The 21,346-nt window shown below is 58.6% G+C and overlaps 2 protein-coding genes across 4 annotated transcripts; both read left to right on the forward strand.

The window, feature by feature from the left end:
- The first annotated feature begins 837 nt into the window (after positions 1-837).
- PRX (periaxin) lies at positions 838-11,236 on the forward strand. Of its 3 annotated transcripts, XM_007128083.4 has the most exons (5): positions 838-903; positions 987-1,340; positions 3,443-3,599; positions 6,658-6,854; positions 7,474-11,236. In XM_007128083.4, exons 1-5 carry the CDS (start codon positions 838-840, stop codon positions 11,044-11,046), a joined length of 4,347 nt encoding a protein of 1,448 aa, XP_007128145.3. In that variant the 3' UTR covers positions 11,047-11,236. The 3 variants fall into 3 exon arrangements, with proteins under 3 accessions (XP_007128145.3, XP_028339399.1, XP_054938220.1); XM_028483598.2 differs by lacking the exons at positions 838-903; positions 987-1,340 and having other exon boundaries at positions 3,202-3,599; XM_055082245.1 differs by lacking the exons at positions 838-903; positions 987-1,340; positions 6,658-6,854 and having other exon boundaries at positions 3,476-3,599.
- A 723-nt stretch (positions 11,237-11,959) lies between these two features.
- On the forward strand, positions 11,960-21,328 carry HIPK4 (homeodomain interacting protein kinase 4). Its single transcript, XM_007128123.4, has 4 exons — positions 11,960-14,414; positions 17,611-17,967; positions 18,849-19,688; positions 20,203-21,328. Exons 1-4 carry the CDS (start codon positions 13,950-13,952, stop codon positions 20,380-20,382), a joined length of 1,842 nt encoding a protein of 613 aa, XP_007128185.2. The 5' UTR covers positions 11,960-13,949; the 3' UTR covers positions 20,383-21,328.
- The last annotated feature ends 18 nt before the right edge of the window (positions 21,329-21,346 follow it).

The following is a 21,346-nucleotide window of genomic DNA, read 5'->3' on the forward strand; positions in this document are numbered from 1 at the left end:
GAAAGTGAAGGTCTTAGCACAGGACTGGCAAAGAGTAACCACACAATGCCCATTAGTTATTATCCGTATGAGCAGCTGGAGCTTTCAGACAAGTTCAAGTCCTGGCTGGGTCATTTGTGACCCAGGAAAGTGACTTTCCTTCTCCCAGCCTCAGGTGTCTTCTTTGTAACAAGCTCAGTAATCGTATTGACCTCACAGGGGTGTTCTGAAATCCACATGCAATGACCCCCGTGGGATATTCAACACAAGATCAAGACCACAGGAAGTTCTTAGTGATAATCATAGCAAGTGCTTATGAAGTGCCCGCCATATGCCTGGCACTGTATATTTACAAACACATTTGATCCTCCTAACAGCCCTGGGAGGTAGGTGCCCTCATTCTCCCCATTTTATAGATGAGGAGACTGAGGCACAGAGAGGTGAGGTGATTTGCCTACAGGGAGTACGTGGTAGTAGGTATAATGATTTTACAGTGAATTTGGCCCCCTCAGTCAGCTGAGGTGGTTGGCGTAGGTAGGGGCTCTGCTGTCAGAAAGGCCTAGGAGTCAGTTCTGGCTATACTGCCGTGTCACCTAGGATAAAGGTCTTCTGAGCCTTACTGCCCCCATCTGCACTATGGGGATAGAGTACCCTTTTTTTTTTTTTTTTTTTTTTTTATCACACCACACAGGATGCAGGATCTTAGTTCTCTGAGCAGTGATCAAACCTGTGCCCCCAGCAGTGGAAGCGCAGAGTCCTAACCACTAGACCGCCAGGGAATTCCTGGGGATAGAGTATTGACAGAGTGTGGGAAGGGTCAGACACTCAGGAAGCAACCCGTGGGGTTAGCTGATAGTAATGCTCACGTTATTCTTCTTAGAGCCCCGGACCCAGGAGGCCCAAGGAACTGGAGGTGCCCCTGAGGTGAGCACTGGCTCGTGCCACATGCCCCTCCCTGCCCCTCCCTCGCCTGTCTGGAGCCTCATGACTTGGTCTCTCCCTGGCAGGCAGCGAGACCCCAGAGGAAGGGCGCGAGCCCCGCAGACGACTGTGCACCACCCCAGGCTGGGCTCCTGTTAGGAGGGGGTGCTTGTTCCCAGGCAGTGGTAAGAGGACAGCTGGGATGGCGGGGGGGCCCTTCTCCCCTTCTCATACCCACCTTGACCTCTCCCTTTAAGCCCAGCCTTCTCCTCTCATCCTCTCCTGGCCTCAAGCCTCCATCCCTGCCCCTGCAGGCTCAGAGGCAGCTGCTCCATGCAGAACTGAAACTGGTCCTGCAGCAGAAGGGAGAGAGGAAGCAGGAGTCTGGGGCCCAGGTGACTCCCAGCAGCGCCATGGAGGCCAGGAGCCGGAGTGCTGAGGTGAGCGCCCAACACATCCTGCAAGGGGGACTTGTGGGGTCTTGGTGGGAGGCACGGACTAGGGTAGCAAGGAGACACTTCCTGGCTTCTCTGTGCCTCAGTCTCCCCATCTGTGAAATGGAGATAGCTGCAGGGCCTATTTTATGGGTCACTGTGAAGGAAAAAAAAAAAATTAACATTTGTAATGTTCTTAACACAGTACCTGGCACGGACTAAGATTCAAAGAAGCTAATTCATTGAGCATAATGGAATTATATTAACAATAATAAGCTTAAAAAAATAGAGTAGAAACCCTCCCTCAGAAGAGGCAGGATGGTGTAGGGGTTAAAGACATGGGCTTTGGACCCACGGGCTTACATCCCAACCCTATCGCTTCAGCTGTACAGCCCTGAACAGATGACCTGAACTTTCTAACCCTCAGTTTCCCCATCGGTGAAATGGGGCAATGGTCCCCACCTCTGAGGGTGCTGAGGATTCACACTTGTGTCATTTGCCCAGGGCCTGGTACCTAAGAAGCCTCCTCGAATGTTAACGGCTTTCACTGTTATGGAGACACGCAGCACTAGCACTGACTGCATCCCATTGGATGCCAGGCACAGAGTGCGTCTCCTTTTACAGGAGTCAAGCTGAGGCCGAGGGGTGGCAGGCAGGGAGTAAAGTGCATGGAGGCCACTGCCTACAGGACGGCTTATGGGCTCTGAGGTCACAGACCTGAGGTTGAGGCCCCACCGCTTAACTTGCTGGGTGGCATTAGGCAGTCACTTCACTTCCCTGGACCTCTGTGTCCTACTCTGTGACTGCCCAAGCTGTGGGGAGGATGAAAGGAGATGCCACACATAACATGCTTAGCCCAGGGCCTAAGGGTGGTGGGGGTGGTCATGCTTTTCCCTGCTGCCTCTACCACAACTCTTCCCACCCCTTCTCACCATGCTCCGCCCAGCTCTCCGGTCCCGGGGCCACTGCTGTGGAGCATCGGGCCAGACCTGCTTTCCCCTCTCCAAGCCCTGGTCTCAAGCCCAGTCTGTTCCAGCCTCAATGCACTACCCACTACAGCAACCTCTCACATCTCTGTTGCTTCAGGTCTCAGCTCACAGTCAGAGACTCCTTCCAGTGCACCTATGTTACCCAAATTTACAGTAGGGAAAATGGGTCCAGAGAGGGCAAAGTCCCCCCCGCCGAGACACACAGCAGATTGGGTTCCTGGATGGTCGTGCAACTGAGGCCTTTCACTGTTTCTTCTGGGAAGCCCGGGTGCGGATCCCACATTGTTCTGCTGGGCCAGGGCCGGGTCAGCACCATTTACAGTAAATACCAGGAATACCACGTCTGCCAGCCCACCACTCATTACCCACGCACCTTTCTTCACTGGATTCCCTCTCCAATGGGCGTTATGCAGGGCTTGGGGTCATAGAGTCCACAATAGGGCACAGTCACACACATCAAGCCTTCAAGGAGGCCAGTCCCACCTGCACCCCTCCGTACCGCACCACTAAGGGTCGGCCCTTCCTTCGGGACCCCATCCTCCATCCCACCCCTGTTCTTCTGTCATTAAAGCCCCTCCCCATAGTTCAAACCCGTCCACAGACTATGGGTCCCCTCCGCACCTCCACGGTTACACTCTAGCCGCACCCATCTCCTATCTTTCGCCGCTCCTCTCAGGCAACCGTCCTCTAACCGCAAATGCTCCAACCCTAGCTCCGCCCCGAACTGGCCACGCCCCTGGGGGGGGAAGGCACAGCCCCGCCCTCATATCAGGCCCGCCTCTCAGTCACAACTCAGGTTCCCTCTGGCCTCCCCACCCCGCCCCTCCTCTAAACACCGCCCCGCGCCCCGCCTCTCCCGACAGCGGTCTTTGGGGCTCCACCAGGCCTGTGATCCTCGAGAGCCGTTGAACCCTTTCGCGGGGTCTCACTGAGCGAGCGGCCCCCGTGCTCACTTAAAGGGGAGATGCTGGAGAGGGTGGGCCCGCACAACCTGCCAGAGCCCCGCCGAGGCGCCTGTGCCCTGAGGACCCGGTTAAGAGCCGCTTTTAAGCTCAATGGCGGGCTCTGGGCGAGGTCCCGCCCTAGCGCCCCATGGCGACCCCTCGCCGCCCTCCGCAGGAGCTGAGGCGGGCGGAGTTGGTGGAGATCATAGTGGAGACGGAGGCGCAGACCGGGGTCAGCGGCATCAACGTAGCAGGCGGCGGCAAGGAGGGAATCTTCGTCCGCGAGCTGCGTGAGGACTCACCTGCGGCCAGGAGCCTCAGCCTGCAGGAAGGTGAGTGGGGCGGGGGCATGGGAAGGGGCTTTCCTGCGGGGGCGGGGTTGGGAAGCTGCCCTGGGCACCGGGACCAGGATGCGGGGTTAAGGGCTAGGGGCGGGGCTTTGTGTTACCTATCGGCTTTGCGGTTGATCCGAGCAGGAGCTCTGGAGGTTCATTGTCTCGGTTCGACTCCCAGATGTGCAGTTTACTATCTTATGATCTTTCTGTGCCTCGGTTTTTTCACCTCTAAAATAGGACTAATTCTAGTACTTATCTCATAGGGTTATTATGTGGATTAAATGAGTTAGTATTTGAAAACACAGCACGTAGCTAAGTGGCACATGGTAAGCACTAAGTAAGTGCTAGTTACTGTTTTGTTGTTGAGGCTGAAGAAAAGAGGCGGAGTTAACAACTTGGAGGGGGTGGGGAGGGGAGCTTAGTAAGGGATATTTTAGGTAACATGGCTGAGGCTGATGCGATTTATTCATGCAACAGCTATTTACTAAGTGCCTTCTATTTCCAGATATTATCCTGGGTGCTTGGGCTACTGCAGTGAACAAAACAGATAACATTCTCTGCACTTATGGAGCTTACGTTCTAGTGAGGAGAGACATATTTAAGCAAAATATGTAAAATACACAGTAAATTAGAAGGCGATATATGCTTACGGATGCCAGGACGGAAGCTGCATTTTTAAAAATTAATTAATTAATTAATTAATTTATGGCTGCATTGGGTCTTCATTGCTGCTCCCGGGCTTTCTCTAGTTGCGGCGATTGGGGGGCTGCTCTTCGTAGTGGTGGGCGGGCTTCTCATTGCAGTGGCTTCTCTTGTTGCGGAGCACAGGCTCTAGGCGCGTGGGCTTCAGTAGTTGTGGCACACAGGCTTCAGTAGTTGTGGCGCGTGGACTCAGTAGTTGTGGCTCACGGACTCTAGAGTGCAGGCTCAGTAGTTGTGGCGCACGGGCTTAGTTGCTCTGCGGCATGGGGGATCTTCCCGGACCAGGACTCGAACCCGTGTCCCCTGCATTGGCAGGCGGATTCTTAACCACTGTGCCACCGGGGAAGTCCCAGAAGCTGCATTTTTTTTTTTTAAATAGGGTGAGCCAGGAAGAGAAGAAAGGCCTGAAGAAGGTAAGGGAATGAGCTATGTGGCCATCTGGAGGAGCATTCCAGGCAGAGAGAACAGCCAGTGCAAATGCCCCAAGATGGGAGCGTGCCTGGCTTGTTGGAGGAACAGCAAGGAAGCCAGGGTGGATAGAGTAGAGTTAGTGAAGAGTAGAGTGAGAGATGAGGCCAGAGAGGTAAGACAAAGGGTAGTTTTTAGAGGGCTTTATAGGCCATGGGAAAGACTTTGACTTTTAATCTGGAAAGTTTGTGAGTGAAGAAAGAACATGAATTGACTGTGTTGAAATGCTGTGTTAACGGTAGACTGGGGGTGGGGCGGGGCAGGATGGGGAGCTGGAAAACAGGCTACTGTGATTATCCAGGTAGGAGATTGGTGATGCTTGGGGCCAAAAGAGTGTTATTGGAGATGAAGAGAAGGGTTTGGATTCTGGATATCATTTGGGTCTCAAGCAGGGGTTCAAGCGGATGAAGTCTGGGACTTGACCGTTGGACTTAACTACACAGAGGTCACTGCATAGCATCTTGAGAGAAGCAGTTCAAGGCTCTGGGAAGCAGGTGTCAAAAGTGTAATCGGAGAGGTGGAAATAATGCAGCTAGACAACTCAATGAATTTTGCCATCAGGGTGAAGAGCCTTCAGGACTGGATATGGGGTGGGTTGGAAAGAGAGGAATCAAGGATGTGTCCAGGGATTCTTGACCTGAGAATGGAGTTGGTAGTCCCACAAATGGGGAACACTGGGGCTGGAGCTTGTTTGCAGGAAAACCAGGAATACAGTTTGGATCTGTCAGATGAGAGGTGGACCCCAAGGTGGAGACGTGGAGGGATAGTTGAATATTTGAGTCTAGGATGGAGGGGGGAGCGCTGGGCTGGAGAGATACACTTGGGAGTCAGCATATTTATGATCTTTAAACTCCTGAATCTGGATGAGCTTCCCAAAGGGATGAGTGTAGCATGTAGATGGAGCAGAGGAGAGGTCCAAGGCCTGAGCTCTGGGACTGTGTGTCTTTAAGAGGTCTGGGAGATGGGGAGGAACCATCCCTGGAGGCTGAGGAGGAACCTCGAGGGAGGTTCCAGAAGGTGTGGCACCCTGGAAGCCAAGCCAAGCAAGTAGATGAAGGAGAGGAGAGTGAAGCTGGGTCTCAAGCAGGAGTTCAAGCAGATGAAGTCTGGGACTTGACCGTTGGACTTAACTACACAGAGGTCACTGCACGGGACCTTGAGAGGAGCAGTGCAAGGCTCTGAGAGGGGGGATGTAAAAAGTGTAACCGGAGAACTGGAAATAATGCAGCTAGACAACTCAATGAATTTTGCCATCAAGGTGAACAGATAAATGGGGCAGGAGCTCCAGAAGGAGTGAGGTCAAGACAACCTTTCTTATGGGAGAGAGAATGGTATGTTGTATGCTGATGCGAATAATGTAGACGAGAAGGACAAATTGATAATGTGGGGAGGGAGGGGAGAATTGCTGGAGTGTGTCCCTGAAAAGGTGGTGGAGGGATTGACCAGAGCTAGGAGTGGGGATGGTTTATCCCTACCTAGAACAGGTGGAGAGTGGAGAAAACCGCCACAGGATCAGAGGGTTGAATAATGGGGCGGGAGCTTCTGGAAGTTCTCTTCTGATTCTGTTCTCTCAGTAAAAGAAGCAAAGTTAGTGTCTGAAGTGTGAGGATGGGGGAGGGGGGTAAAAAGGGGAGGGGTGTGACCTGAATGGGCTTGGATTTGCTCAGTGAGGGAGACGGGGCCAAGGCCGAGGCTGTGGCTTTGTCCTTAAGTGTCAGAACCTCAAACCAGGAGGAACTTTGCGTCTCAATCTTGTGCTCGGGTATAGGCGGGGCCAAAAATTTGGGAGGCGCCTCGCTGCACAGGCTCCAGAGAAGTGGGTGGAACCAGGCCTGGGCGGAGCCGAGAGATGCCCACGCCCCGCCCACCTCCACCTGGCCTGCAGGGGACCAGCTGCTGAGCGCCCGAGTGTTCTTCGAGAACTTCAAGTACGAGGACGCACTACGCCTGCTGCAATGCGCCGAGCCTTACAAGGTCTCCTTCTGCCTGAAGCGCACTGTGCCCACCGGGGACCTGGCGCTGCGGCCTGGGACCGTGGCCGGCTACGAGATCAAGGGCCCGCGGGCCAAGGTGGCCAAGCTGGTACGCGTGCTTAGCCCGGTCATGGCCCTGGACTGCCCCAGCGATCCTGTCTCTGCGCCGTGAGCCCCACTGCCCCACACTGGTGGGCCAGCCTTGCCCTCTGTCTCGTCACTAACCCAGCGCTAATCCCATCCACTGCCTCCTGTTCTCTGCCCCTAAACTCCCTGGGGAGGGGGGCCCACCCATCCCAAAGCACGACCCTCATCCACCTCGTCAGGGGTCCCGAACCAGGGCGCTCTGAACCAGAGAGGCCAGGTTCAAGCCTGAGGGCAGCTCATTTACTGCTGAGTGACCCTTGACAAGTTTCTTTCCCTCCTTGGGCCTCAGTTTCCCCATCTCTAGAGTGAGGGTTTGGGGGAGAATCCTGGAGGAGGAGCCAGAAGTCTTGGGTCACAGTTTCTACACTCCTGTTGACTCACCATAAGATTCTAAATGAAAGTCTTTGCCTTCCGGGGCAGTAAGGGTGAAATGACAGGCAGGAAGTGGGGATGGTGTTTGGGGGACAAGACGCTCAATCCAGCACATCCGCAGCCTGGTAAAATAACCACGTGGGGCTCCCCCTGTCCACCCCAGGCCTCCCACTGTCCCACCGCCTCCTGCCTCTCTCCTCTCTCCCCAGAACATCCAGAGTCTGTCCCCTGTGAAGAAGAAGAAGATGGTGGTGCCCGGGGCCCTGGGGGTCCCTGCAGACCTGGCCCCTGTTGACGTCGAATTCTCCTTTCCCAAGTTCTCCCGTCTGCGTCGAGGCCTCAAAGCCGAGGCTGTCAAGGGTCCTGTCCCAGCTGCCCCCACCCGCCGGCGCCTCCAGCTGCCTCGGCTACGTGTCCGAGAAGCGGCTGAAGAGGCCCAGGTAGCCCGACTGGCCGCTGCCACTCCTCCCCCCAGGAAGGCCAAAGCAGAGGCCGAGGTGGCTGCAGGAGCCCGATTCACAGCTCCCCAGGTGGAGCTGGTTGGGCCTCGGCTGCCGGGTGCTGAGGTGGGTGTCCCCCAGGCCGCAGCCCCCAAGGGAGAGGTGGCCCCTGCAGCTGAGGTAGTCAGCGGCTTTGCCCTCCACTTGCCAACCCTTGGGCTGGGAGCCCCAGCGGCACCTGCCGTGGAGCCTGCGGCTGGAGGGATCCAGGTCCCCCAGGTGGAGCTGCCCACCTTGCCCTCGCTCCCCACTCTACCCACACTTCCCTGCCTGGAGACCCGGGAAGGGGCTGCGGCAGTGACGGTGCCCACCCTGGACGTGGCAGCGCCTACCGTGGAGGTGGACCTGGCCTTGCCTGGTGCAGAGGTGGAGGCCCGAGTAGAGGCGCCTGAGGTGGCCCTGAAGATGCCCCGCCTCAGTTTCCCCCGCTTTGGGGCTCGAGCAAAGGAAGCTGCTGAGACCAAGGTGGCCAAGGGCAGCCCTGAGGCCAGGGTGAAGGGGCCCAAACTTCGAATGCCCACCTTTGGGCTTTCTCTCCTGGAGCCCCGGCCCGCTGCCCCTGAAGCCGTTGAGAGCAAGCTGAAGCTGCCCACCATCAAGATGCCCTCCTTTGGCATCGGGGTCTCGCCGCCTGAGGTCAAGGTGCCCAAGGGGCCTGAGGTGAAGCTCCCCAAGGCCCCAGACATCAAGCTCCCCAAAATGCCCGAGGCGGCCCTTCCAGATGTGCGACTCCCAGAGGTGGAGCTCCCCAAAGTGTCAGAGATGAAACTCCCAAAGGTGCCCGAGCTGGCCGTGCCAGAGGTGAGGCTTCCAGAGGTGCAACTCCCGAAGGTGCCCGAGATGAAATGCCCCGAGATGAAACTCCCGAGGGTGCCGGAGCTGGCCGTGCCAGACGTGCAGCTCCCAGAGGTGCAGCTGCCCAAAGTCCCTGAGGTGCAACTCCCGAAGGTGCCCGAGATGAAATGCCCCGAGATGAAACTCCCGAGGGTGCTGGAGCTGGCCGTGCCAGAGGTGAGGCTCCCAGAGGTGCAGCTGCCGAAAGTTCCTGAGGTGAAACTCCCCGAGATGAAGCTCCCGAAGGTGCCCGAGATGGCTGTGCCAGAGGTGCGACTCCCAGAGGTACAGCTGCCCAAAGTCTCGGAGGTGAAACTCCCCAAGTTGCCCGAGATGGTCGTGCCGGACGTGCACCTCCCGGAAGTGCAGCTGCCAAAGGTGTCGGAGATGCGGCTGCCGGAAGTGCAGGCGCCAAAGGTCCCAGATGTGCATCTGCCAAAGGCACCTGAGGTGAAGCTGCCCAAGGCTCCAGAGGTGCAGCTAAAAGCTGCCAGGGCAGAGGAGGCAGAGGGGGTGGAATTCGGCTTCAAGATGTCCAAGATGGCCGTGCCCAAGCTGGGGAGGGCAGAGTCCCCATCTCAAGGCAAGCCAGGTGAGGCTAGTGCTGAGGTCTCGGGGAAGCTGGTGACACTCCCCTGTCTGAAGCCAGAGGTGGGCAGCGAGGCTCGTGTGGGTGTCCCCCCTCTCACACTGCCCTCAGTGGAACTAGACCTGCCTGGGGCCTTCGGCCTGGAGGGGCAGGTCGCAGCAGCCGACATGGGCAAGGTGGAGCAGTCAGAAGCCCCTGGGGTGGTAGCAGGGGTCGGGGAAATGGCCTTCTGGTTGCCCTCCGTTGAGATCGTCACGCCACAGCTGCCCACAGTGGAGGCTGAGGAAGGGCAAGTAGACGTGACGGAGGTGAAAGTCAAGCCTTCCTCCAAGTTCTCCCTGCCCAAGTTTGGACTCTCGGGGCCAAAGGTGACCAAGGCAGAGGCTGAGGGGGCTGGACGAGCCGCCAAGCTAAAGGTGTCCAAGTTTGCCATCTCCCTCCCCAGGGCTCGGGTGGGCACCGAGGCGGAGGCCAGAGGAACGGGGGAGGCAGGCCTGCTGCCCGCCCTCGATCTGTCCATCCCACAGCTCAGCCTGGATTCCCATCTGCCCGCAGGCAAGGTGGAGGCGGCAGGGACTGATGCCAAGCTCAGGGGGCCCAGGTTCGGCCTGCCCAAGTTTGGGGTCAGAGGCCGGGACAGCGAGGCCGGAGAGCTAGTGCCAGGGGCGGCTGAGTTGGAGGGCAAGAGCAGGGGTTGGGATGCGAGGGTGAAGATGCCCAAGCTGAAGATGCCCTCCTTTGGGCTGGCTCGAGGGAAGGAAGCAGAAATGCAGGGGGCGCGAGTCAGCCCCGGGGAAAAGCCAGAGTCCACGGCTGTGCAGCTTCAGATCCCTGAGGTGGAATTGGTTACTCTGGGGGCCCAGGAGGAAGGGCAAATGTCCGCAACCAGGCAGGTGGGCGCCGAGGGCCAGGATGCGGGGCCGAGGGTGCCGCTATGCATCTCCCTGCCCCAGGTGGAGCTGCCCAGCTTTGGGGAGGCTGGCCTGGCTGCCACCCCCGGGCAGCAGGCCAAGAGTGCACCTCCTCCAGCAGAGGGCACACCAGGCTATAGGATCCAGGTGCCTCAGGTGACCTTGTCTCTACCTGAAGCCCAGGTGGTGGGTGGTGAGCTGCTCGTGGGTGAGGGTGTCTTCAAGATGCCCGCTGTGACAGTGCCCCAGCTTGAGCTGGACGTGGGGCTGAGCCGAGAGGTGCAGGTGGGTGAGGCAGCCACAGGTGAGGGCGGGCTGAGGCTGAAGATGGCCACGCTGGGGGCTAGAGATGCGGCGGGGGCTGAGGGGCCCAGGGACCAGCCCCCAGGGGCCGAGCGCACCTTCCACCTCTCGCTGCCCGACGTGGAGCTCTCCCCGCCCGCTGTGGGCAGCCATGCTGAATACCAGGTGTCCGAGGGCGAGGGCGATGCCGGACACAAGCTCAAGGTGCGGCTGCCCCGGTTCGGCCTGGCACGGGCCAAGGAGGGGGTTGAGGAGGCCGAGAAGGCCAAGAACCCAAAACTCCGGCTGCCGCGCGTGGGCTTCAGCCAGAGCGAGGCGGCCGGTGGGGAAGGCTCCCCCAGCCCCGAGGACGAGGAAGAGGAGGGCTGCGGGGAAGGGGCCTCCGGGCGCCGAGGCCGCGTCCGAGTCCGCTTGCCCCGTGTGGGCCTGGCTACCCCTTCCAAGGCCTCTCGGGGGCAGGAGGGCGAGGCGGCCCCCAAGTCACCTGGAGGGGAGAAGTCACCCAAGTTCCGCTTCCCCCGGGTGTCCCTAAGCCCCAAGGCCCAGGAGGAAGGTGGATTCCGGGTCCGGCTGCCCAACGTGGGGTTTTCGGAGACCCCTCCAGGCCCCGCGAGGATGGAGGGGGCTCAGGCTGCCGTCATCTGAAACCCCTCAGCAGAGGAAGACTCCCCTCCCGTCTTCCCATCCTCCTCCTCGTTTTGTGTGTGAGATAACTAGCACTAACCCTCAGAGGGCTGGGAGGCGGGCAGCTGACCGGTCAGGGCCCGGGAGTCCGTGCCTGGCTCTTTGGCGGGAGTGCTCGTGTTTTGCCAAAGCCACGTGAATAAAATAATCCAGAGGTAGCTTTGTGTCAGGTCTCCTCTGTGTGTGTGTTTGGTGCCGGGGGTGGGGTGGGGGGGGCGGTGGGGGTTGGGGGAACTAGCACTAACCCTCAGAGGGCTGGGAGGCGGGCAGCTGACCGGTCAGGGCCCGGGAGTCCGTGCCTGGCTCTTTGGCGGGAGTGCTCGTGTTTTGCCAAAGCCACGTGAATAAAATAATCCAGAGGTAGCTTTGTGTCAGGTCTCCTCTGTGTGTGTGTTTGGTGCCGGGGGTGGGGTGGGGGTGGGGTGGGGGTTGGGGGGGGGCAGGTGCAGAGAAAGGAATCCCTTGAGGATGGCCTGAAGGGATCCTTTGTGCAGTGAGACAGGCCACCCCTGGTCTGAGGAGACTCTGGGAGGCCTTGGGGTGGGCCTGGTGGGAGGGGGCTGTCCTAGCCCTTCAGAATCCCCAGGGGCCTCTGAGCTGGGGAAGTTCCCCAGCAGAACCCAGCTGCGGGACCCACTCCCGCCAGGACAACCCCAGGGCCTCCACCCCAGGCACCCGGCTGCCCTCTTAGGACTAAGTCCCAGGGTCCTCAGCCTCCAGGGACCCATCTCCACTCAGGATCCGAGTCCCTAAGCCCCCTCCAGGGTCCCCGGGCTCCCCCATTTCTCTCTGAGATGCCCTAGACAAGCTGTCCAGTCCTGAATCTCCCCCTGATGCCACTCTAGCCACTCCTCCACTCTCTTCACATCTCCGCCCTCCCATTCTAGAGGAGGAAGGGCTATAGATCAGTGCCCTTGAGCTGTCCCAAACTCCTCACTTACTCCAGAACCTCCTTCCTTCAAGCCGACCCCGCCTTGGGTCACTACCCATCACGTGCTTCCTCTTCGTGCGCACCAAACATGGCAGGGGTTACCTACGTTCCTGGTGCGCACCCCTTGCCCAGGCCCCCAGCATTTGGGGTTTTCCTCCTGCCGCAGCTGACCTGTCAGTGTCCTCGGTGGCCACGCTCAGGGCCTCTTCTGTCTCCTGTGTCCTGACTTCTCAGGGCTCCTTCCTCCTTCCTGAGCGCTCTCTTCTCTCTCTCCCGCACTCTTCCTCTCTCTCCTCCTGTCCCTTGGGCCCTCAGGGCTCCTCCCAGGCCCTCATCCATCCCCACACCCTCCCCGGGCCATGTCGCCGTCCCCTCGGCTTCCACTCCTCACCTCTGTGCTGATAATTCCCCAAATCTCTCCTGGGTCCACACGGGCCTCCAGTGCACATCTGCATCTCTGCACAACCCCCTGACGTCTCCTGGACACTAGGAGGTTGTGTCCAGTGGTTCGGAGCTTGGCTCGAGAGCCAGACTGCTCAGGGTCAAAGCCTGCCTCTGGCACCCACCTGGGTGACCTTAGGCATTAAAAAAATTGCTTTTGGCCTCTATTTTCTCTTCCATAAAATAGAGGTATTGAGATGTATATCGTAGGATCAGATAAGGCTTCTAAAGCACCCAGAACAGGGAATTCCCTGGTGGTCGTCCAGGGATTAGAACTCCATGCTCTCACTGCCGAGGGCCTGGATTCAATCCTGGTCGGGGAACTAAGGTGCCACAAGCCGCGTGGCCAAAATAAATAAATAAAAATTAAAAAAAAAACCCAACAACACTCAATACCCATTTAAATGTTTTAATGTTAAATTTCCTAACGTCCTCTCCGCCAAACTGCTCCCGGTCCACGTCCACGTCCCATCCCTCTCAAGGCCAGAGCCCTGCACGGCTCCCTCCTTTCCCCCAACCTGGCCTCCTGTGTGTCTCATCCATCTGCCTCTTCCCCCGCCTCCCCAACCTCTCCCACCTGGGCCCTGCTGCAGGCTGGGGCCCTCCACTCTTGCCCCCTCCAATCCACTCTTCTTCACACAGTAGCTTTCTGATACTCAGATCTGACCCTGGGGAGTTCCCTGGTTGCCTAGTGGTTAGGATTCGGCACTGTCACTGCTGTGGCCCGGGTTCGATCCCTGGTCGGGGAACTGAGATCCTGCAAGCCGCGCGGCGCGGCTAAAATTTAAATAAATAAATAAATAAATAAATAAACATCTGAACCTGCCCTTCCTTGTTCAAAGTCCTTCTGTGGCTCCCCAGTGCCCTCAGGACAAAGTCCAGACTCCTTAGCCTGGCATTCAAGACCCTTTGCCACCTGGCCCCCCTTTAGCCACGCCTCCCCAGGGCAGCCACAGGCAGGGGCAGGTGTTTTCTGAACACAGACACACACACAAATCCCCTAGCTCGGGAAGCCTGCCGTTCCTCACCTCTGTTTAGGAATGTCCCATTCCTCTGTGCCCGAGGCCCACGATCAGACGCCCCTCTCCGTCGACCCTTCTCCTGTCCGGCCCCTCTAGGGTTCCGCCACTGGACGGGGGAGGGGGCATTACCTGCCACCCCACCCCCCATTCCAGCCAGGGGCTCAGGTCTCCAACAACAGAACCAGAGCCACTCAGCAACGCTGGAACCCATTCAGGGGGGCTTGGGGCCCCTCATCCCAAGCCAGGAGGGCTTCGGGGGAAGGGTGCACCCCTTGGCGGACTTGCCCTGCGGCCCAGGGGTCTGGGGGTTGTCAGGGAGGTGGGGGTGAACCTCGCAGGGAGAGGCACGAGTGCGGTTCTCTTTCCCCTACTGGGGGGGGCCTCGGGGCCAGCGTCGGGGCGGGAGGCCTCGGAAGCAGAGCCCGTGGGGCGGAGGTGGCGGCAGGGCAGTTTCTGGTGGCAGAGGCACCATGGCCACCATCCAGTCGGAGACTGACTGCTATGACATCATCGAGGTGCTGGGCAAGGGCACCTTCGGGGAGGTGGCCAAGGGCTGGCGGCGAAGCACGGGCGAGATGGTGGCCATCAAGATCCTGAAGAACGATGCTTACCGCAACCGTATCATCAAGAACGAGCTGAAGCTGCTGCGTTGCATGAGGGGCCTGGACCCGGAGGAGGCCCACGTCATCCGCTTCCTCGAGTTCTTCCACGACGCCCTCAAGTTCTACCTGGTCTTTGAACTGCTGGAGCAAAACCTTTTCGAATTCCAGAAGGAGAACAACTTTGCGCCCCTCCCCGCCCGCCACATCCGCACGGTCACCCTGCAGGTGCTCAGAGCCCTGTCCCGGCTCAAGGAGCTAGCCATCATCCACGCCGACCTCAAGCCTGAGAACATCATGCTGGTGGACCAGACTCGCTGCCCCTTCAGGGTCAAGGTGAGCATGGCCATCCAGCCCTGGACGCTCTCGTGAGGCTGAGGTTCCTTGTCCCACCTCCCAACCCTGAGGTCTCTCCCCGCCCCGGCCGTGATGGCTCTCCCCACCTCCTGGCTCTGAAATCCCCGTCTCCCCATCCCAATTCTGACATCCTCTCCGGCTCAGCCCTGAGGTCCCCTCATCCTTGTGCAGTTCTTAGCTCAGCTCCTCCGGCCCAGTCCTGTCCCTGTGGGGCTGACATTCTAGTGGGGGAGATAGAGTCGCCAAGGTAAATGAGTAAAATATGGTATATGAGTGAGAAGGAGACAAGATAAAGTAGGGAGGAGGAGGAGGTGGGGTGGTGATGGGTAAAACTTTAAACTCTGTGGTCAGGGAGGCCTCCCTGAGAAGGAGGGAGGGAGCTGTGTTGACATCTGGGAGAAAGTATCAGTGCAAAGGCCCTGAGGTAGGAGTGGGCTAAGCATATGTATTTGAGGAGCGTTGAGGAAGCCAGTGTGGCTGAAACGGAGTGACTGAGGAGAAGAGGGAGGAAATAAGATCAGGGAGGTGATGGGGCCAGGTCGTACAGGGGCCCTGTGGGCCAAAGAGGGGACTTGGGTTTTATTCTGTGTAAGATGGAGCCATAGGAGGATCCTGGGCAGAGGAGGGCTGTGATTGGACGCAGGTGTTCACGGGCTCCCTCTGGCTGCAGTGGGGGGGAAAGACTGAGGGGACAAGAGCAGGAAGACAGTGAGGGGTGACTGCCCCAGTCCAGGTGGGAGATGTGGGTGGGACTAGAATCAGGGTACTGGGAGGAGGAGATGTGGGTGGGTTTGGGGTAGATTTTTTTTTTTTTTTTTTTGGCCACAACGCGAGGCTTGCGGGATCTTAGTTCCCTGACCAGGTATTGAACCTTGGCCCCGGCAGTGAAAGTGCTGAGTCCTAACCACTGGACCGCCAGGGGATTCCCTCCGGGTAGATTTTAAAACAGGACTTGCTGGTAATTCTTATGTGAAGTGTGAGAGAGGAAGAGAGGGCTTGAGGGTGGATGAAAGCCTGTTGGCCTGAGCGACTGGAAGGATGGCAGCAGCATCCTTCATCATGAGTTTGTTCATCAGCAAACATTTTCTGAATGCCTGCTCTGGGCCTGACCCTGTGCTGGGCACACAGGCACCTCCTCTGCGCTGTCACAGGGCCCTGGATTCCCCCATCCCGGCTCTGACCCCTCTGTCTGCTTATGGGTTTGTTACTGTCTGGTGATGGTTCTGAACTAGGAGCATCGTGAGGGCGGAGCCAGGGGCATTTTGGTCACCACCGTGTCCTCGGCATCCCCCAGCACAGCACCTTCGTGGAGTCAGTGCTAAATGAATGTCAGAGACACGGGGAGATACAGAGACAGGAAAAGGCAGACCATTCTGTCCCAACAGATGGAGGGATAGAGATCCAAGGAAGGAAAGTTTTCCACAAAAATAGCAGGAGACAGACAGGACAGAGCCACAACATCTGGCCAGCTTTGGCACCCCTACCGCATTTGTGGAGTGAATGAATGAATCCCACGAACGTTGACTGAATGGTCAGGGTCAGTCAAGCTCTCTGGGATTCAGGCCTCAGCCATCTGTGTACAGAGTCCAGATTAATAACCGTTTCATCATACTGCCTTCTGCAAATAGAAGGTGAGGGATAGCTGAATGAAAAGCAGAGAAACTCAGGGAGGGAAACTGAGGGAGGGACTAAGATAGAGTCACAGAGATTCAGAGTGAAAAATGGCAGATCGCCCCAGAGGCATCGGGAGAGACAAGGGCTTTCAGTCATTCACAATGTTAGTTCAACAGGCGTTCATTAAGCACCTGTATGAACCAGGGGCCCGTGTGGGGTGTTAACAATGCTTGATGGTGAAGACAGAAGAGGACCTGGGTGTCAGGGAGGTGTCCTTCTAGTTGGACGACCCAGAGATGCGGACAGAGAGAGACACTGAGAGTTGAGGGGCACACACAAGTGACGAAGAGGCAAAGAAAGAAAAGAGAGAGATACCAACAAGAGACAGAAAGAAAGAGAATGACGGGAATAAAAAGCCCATTCATTCATTCATTCATTCACTCCTTACTGAGCCCCTGCTGTGTGCCAGGCACTGTTCTAGGGATCTAGGCATGCAGCAGTGAACAGACAAAATCCCTGCCCTTGTGGGACTGATATCCTAGTTGGGGAGAGAGACAATGAACTCCAGACAAAAGCAAAAATATGTAGTACGTGAAACGGTGTTAAGAGCTATGGAGAAAAGCAGAGGGCCAGGGAGGTGGATAGGAAGGGAGGGGTGTGCTGTTTTTAATAGGATGGTCAGCGGAGGCCTCCCTGAGAAGGTGACATTTGAGTAAAGACTTGAGGTGAGAGAGGGGAGCCGTGTGGACATCCGGAGGAAGAGCATTCCAGGCAGAGGGAACAGCCAGTGCCAAAAGGCCCTGAATTGGGAATGTGTCCGGCTTGTTCAAGGAATAGCGAGAGGCTGGTGTGGCTGCAGCTGGGTGAGTGCGGGGGAAGGTGGGAGGAGGTGCGGGCAGAGAGGGGACCGGGCAGATTGTTGCAGCCTTGTGGGCCAGGGTGAAGACTTCGGCTTTTATCACAGGATGTGGTAAAGGCACAGGAAGATTCTGAGCAGGAGAGGGACGTGATCTGACTTAGGTGGTCACAGGGTCCCTCGGGCTGCATGTGAGAAGCAGACTGGAGGGAGGGGGAGGAACAGGGAGACCAGCAAGGAGGCCCTTGCACTAGTCTAGACAGGGGATGAGGAGGACAGGGCCAGGGAGGGGCTCTGGATGCGATGCAGAGTGGGCAGAACAGAAGGTGTTCTGCTGGGGCTGCCCTTCTGTGAGAAGGTGGACGTGTGGTCCCTGGGCTGCGTCATGGCTGAGCTGCACCTGGGCTGGCCCCTCTACCCAGCCAGCAAGATTTACCGGTGGACAAGGCATGGGGTGAGAGAGAAAGAGACAGCTCTTAACCCTCATGGACATAAGTTCTAGTGGAGAGAAACAGAGACAGAGAGACGAGTACACAAACCAGAGACAAAGGCTGGAGGAGACAGAGAGGGACGTAAACAAGAGATCAAGATTCACAGATGTAGCGACAGTCAGATGGCAGATGCAGAGAGATGCTGGCAAGAGACGCCGGGGAGGCTCAGATCGATCGGCTGTCCCGGCCCACTTGCCTCCCTCCCTCCGCTCAGGTGATCGACTTCGGCTCGGCCAGCCTATTCAGCGAGGTGCGCTATGTCAAGGAGCCGTATATCCAGTCTCGCTTCTACCGGGCCCCCGAGATTCTGCTGGGGCTGCCCTTCTGTGAGAAGGTGGACGTGTGGTCCCTGGGCTGCGTCATGGCTGAGCTGCACCTGGGCTGGCCCCTCTACCCAGGCAACAACGAGTACGACCAGGTGCGCTACATCTGTGAGACCCAGGGCCCGCCCAAGCCCCACGTGCTGCAAGCCGCCTGTAAGGCCCACCACTTCTTCAAGCTCAACCCTCACCCCGACGCCACCAACCCCTGGCAGCTGAAGTCCTCGGCCGACTACCTGGCTGAGACCAAGGTAGGGGGGCAGGTGGGGCGAGGGCCGTCAGCGTGGCAGCTGCCGTATCGAGAAAAAAATCTGGGTTAGATCTCAGAGGGGACCGGAAACTTGAGGGCCAGCTGCGGGGGTTGTCACAGCCAGAGGGATCCGAGGGAGACCCCAGGTGGCACTGGAAGTCAGGGCAGCCTGTCTGCCACCTCTGTGGCTGCGGTCCTCAGACCTGTGTGGCGAGAGTCTGGCTGAGACAGCAGAAAGGACCGGAAGTTTGGACCAGCCGTGGGAGCTGTCGCAGCGAGAGAGGGGTCTGAGCGAGACCAAAGGTGGGACCGAAAGTATAAGGCAGATCCTCTGATAACTCCTGAGCTGGGCGTGGTTAAAGAATTTGGCAAGAATGGTCTGGGCTTGACTCCTGGGAGGCCTGAGGGCTGGAATCAGATGTGGCGATCAGTTGTGGCAGCAAGAGGGATCTGGATTTGATGCCAAGGAGGACTAGAGGTTTAGGGCAGCCCTTCTGCTAGCTGCTGGTAGGGGCTGGACCCATGGCTCCAGGGAGGACTGGAGGTCAGTGAGATCCCTGGGTTAGACAAGAGGAGGACCAGAGATCACAGTCAGCTACCCTTCCTGCAGCAGGAGGAGGGGTCTGCATTAGACTAGAGCGGTTCTGGTGTTAGTGAGCAGGTGTGGCCCCCCCCCAGATGCAAGAGGGCTCCAAGTCAGACCATGGGCAGAACTGGAAGTCCGGGTTCCTGTGGGTGGACTTCATAGCCACGAGAGAGCTCTGGGCCAGACCGGAGGGCCCACCGGAAGCTGGGGGGTCATATGTGGGCTCCACAGCAGACGTACCTGGGGCCCAAGGCTGGACTCGATGTCAACCCCTGCCCCACCCCGTGTCCCACCAGGTGCGTCCACTGGAGCGCCGCAAGTACATGCTCAAGTCACTGGACCAGATAGAGACGGTGGATGGCGGCGGGGCAGCCCGTCGGCTGACCTTCCCCGACCGCGAGGCGCTGGCGGAGCACGCCGACCTCAAGAGCATGGTGGAGCTGATCAAGCGCATGCTGACGTGGGAGTCGCACGAACGCATCGGCCCCAGCGCCGCCCTGCGCCACCCCTTCGTGTCCATGCAGCAGCTGCGCAGCGCCCATGAGACCACCCGCTACTACCAGCTCTCGCTGCACGGCTGCCGCCTCTCCCTGCAGGAGGAGGGCAAGACACCTATGTCTGCTGTGGCTGCGGCGGAAGACGGGCCCCCCTACTACGGTCTGGCCAACGAGGAGGAGACCGTGATCCTGGGCAGCGGGCCTTCAGTCCGGGAGGAGAAGGCACCGGGCGTGCAGAAGGCCATCGATCAGCTGGACGACTTGAGTCTGCAGGAGGCGGGGCGTGGGCTGTGGGGCGAGACCCACACCGACGTCGTCCCCGACATGCTGGCCCCGCTCAAGGCCGCTGCTGCTGGCCACTGGGTGCCCGACTCCAGCCCCGAGCCCATCCTGGCCTTCTACGGCAGCCGCCTGGCAGGCCGCCGCAAGGCCCGCAAGCCACCCGCGGGCTCCAAGTCCAACTCCAACTTCAACAACCTCATCCAGCTGAGCCAGGCCTCGCCCGAGGAAGACGCCCCGTGCAGGGCCGGCGGTGGCTGGGCGGAAGGAGAGCGGCGAGGGGCCTCCGCGGAGCCGCCTGCCATCCCGCAGCGGGACGGGGATGGGCCGGACACCAAGGACGTGACCGTGGATGCCGAGGTGACCCAGGGGGCAGCTAGGATGCAGGTGGTTCTGGGATCAGGGCCTCCCCAGAGCTCCAGGATCGGGGCATAGTGAACCAACCTTGCCTCCCGTACATTTGCAAGGCCCGCGGCTGGCTCGGGATCCAACGCGCACTATTAGCCCACCCTCAGGATGTGACAAGGCTCGGCAAACACTAACCCCTATTAAGGCTGTGTAAAAACTCAGAACACAGTAATCCACATACGGGAAGTGATAGAGGCCCAGTACTCTGAACGAGGCCATGGGACAGCTCAGCACCCCCCAGGAAGATGTGACAGAGCCTCAGCAAACACACCTTCAGGACACATTAAGGTCTCAACACACAGCATTTAAGCCTCCAAAATGGGATGAGGTTTCAGGATGTACAAAATCGTCCTCAGGAATGGACAAGGATGCAGTTGGGATCAGAGTCCATGAGGGGCAGGGTGTGGCTGTTCCGGGGTGGGGTGGGGGGCGCTTCTTGCTGATGCCCATCTCTTCTCCCCAACAGAGGCCAGGCCCTGAGTTCTTCGACCTCAGCAGCTGTCCTGGGGAATGGCTGGGTCAGCCAGACTGGACCCTGGAGGGCGTCAGGGGGCCACGGGCTCAGGGGCTCCCACCACGCCACACCCAGCCGCGTGGTCCACCCCGGGCCACCAGCTTTCTGCAGCACGTCGGCGGGCGCCACTGATGGTGACCTCATCCCTGCCCATCACTGGGTGATGCGCCAGCGGGGCTGGCATCCCCTCCTCAGAGCTATCCCCTGAACCGACAAATTATTCTTACAGAAAGGTAATAATCCAGAAATTCCCCATTCCCCCCGCCCCGCTCACGGCGCATGCCTGCACACACACCCCGAACACAGGAGGGTTTTGGGGTCTGGCCCGTGGCCCCCTCGGCCAGAGGGATGCAAGAAGGGGGCTGCACCCCACGGGCTCCGCTGCCTCTGTTGATTTCAATAAAGCACTGTTCAGCAGTACTGCCTCATGTCTGTCCTCCCTGCCTGAGGCCTGAACTGGCACTGGGGTGGGGTTCAGGGGGGCACCCAGGTCCTGCTCTCTAATGCTGCACCCAGTCAGCCACTGGCTCAGGCTGGAGGCTGTGCTTGGCACACTGACCCATCCCTTAAATATGCTCAGTGCCTGGCACATAAGAATCCACCCTCGGAACATTCTCAGTGCTCAGCAGATGCCAATCTGAGCTTACCAGATGCCAGGTTCTCAGCGTCTGTTGACCTGTCTTTGGCACACGTGACAGGCTTGGCATGCACTCATCCATGCTTGGGACATGCGAAGTGTCAGTTCACTCAGCAGGTGTATGTAAATTCACGCCTGGTACATGCTCTCGTGTCCAGATGTGCGAGTCCCCCCTCGGGCTGTGGCAGTGGCTCAGCGTGCACGCATCTGGCTGGGGACATGCCGAGTGTGCAGCACACGCTGCGCCATGCTGGCTACATAAGGCTCGGTTCATGCCAGCCCACAGGGTCACACACGCATGCTCAGCACACACTAGCTCACGTGCATTGTGTGCCGAGGGCTCAGAGCGCGCCAGCCCACGCTGGTCACCCACTGAAGGCTCAGCACACGCCAGCCATGTGCTGAGCGTCCAGTACACACCAAACCACACCGGTCACATGCTGAGGGCTCAGCATGCGT

The sequence above is a fragment of the Physeter macrocephalus genome, unplaced genomic scaffold, assembly GCF_002837175.3.
Source record: "Physeter macrocephalus isolate SW-GA unplaced genomic scaffold, ASM283717v5 random_58, whole genome shotgun sequence".
In the NCBI taxonomy this organism is placed as follows: domain Eukaryota; kingdom Metazoa; phylum Chordata; class Mammalia; order Artiodactyla; family Physeteridae; genus Physeter; species Physeter macrocephalus.

Bases quoted from the DNA above. Each gene is read 5' to 3' on its own strand.
- PRX (XM_007128083.4), top strand. From the start codon at position 838: ATGCTCACGTTATTCTTCTTAGAGCCCCGGACCCAGGAGGCCCAAGGA. The intron at 904-986 runs GTGAGCACTGGC...TCTCCCTGGCAG, and splicing joins GAACTGGAGGTGCCCCTGAG to GCAGCGAGACCCCAGAGGAA. The intron at 1,341-3,442 runs GTGAGCGCCCAA...CGCCCTCCGCAG, and splicing joins CCAGGAGCCGGAGTGCTGAG to GAGCTGAGGCGGGCGGAGTT.
- HIPK4 (XM_007128123.4), top strand. From the start codon at position 13,950: ATGGCCACCATCCAGTCGGAGACTGACTGCTATGACATCATCGAGGTG. The intron at 14,415-17,610 runs GTGAGCATGGCC...CCCTCCGCTCAG, and splicing joins GCTGCCCCTTCAGGGTCAAG to GTGATCGACTTCGGCTCGGC. The intron at 19,689-20,202 runs GTGACCCAGGGG...TCTCCCCAACAG, and splicing joins ACGTGACCGTGGATGCCGAG to AGGCCAGGCCCTGAGTTCTT.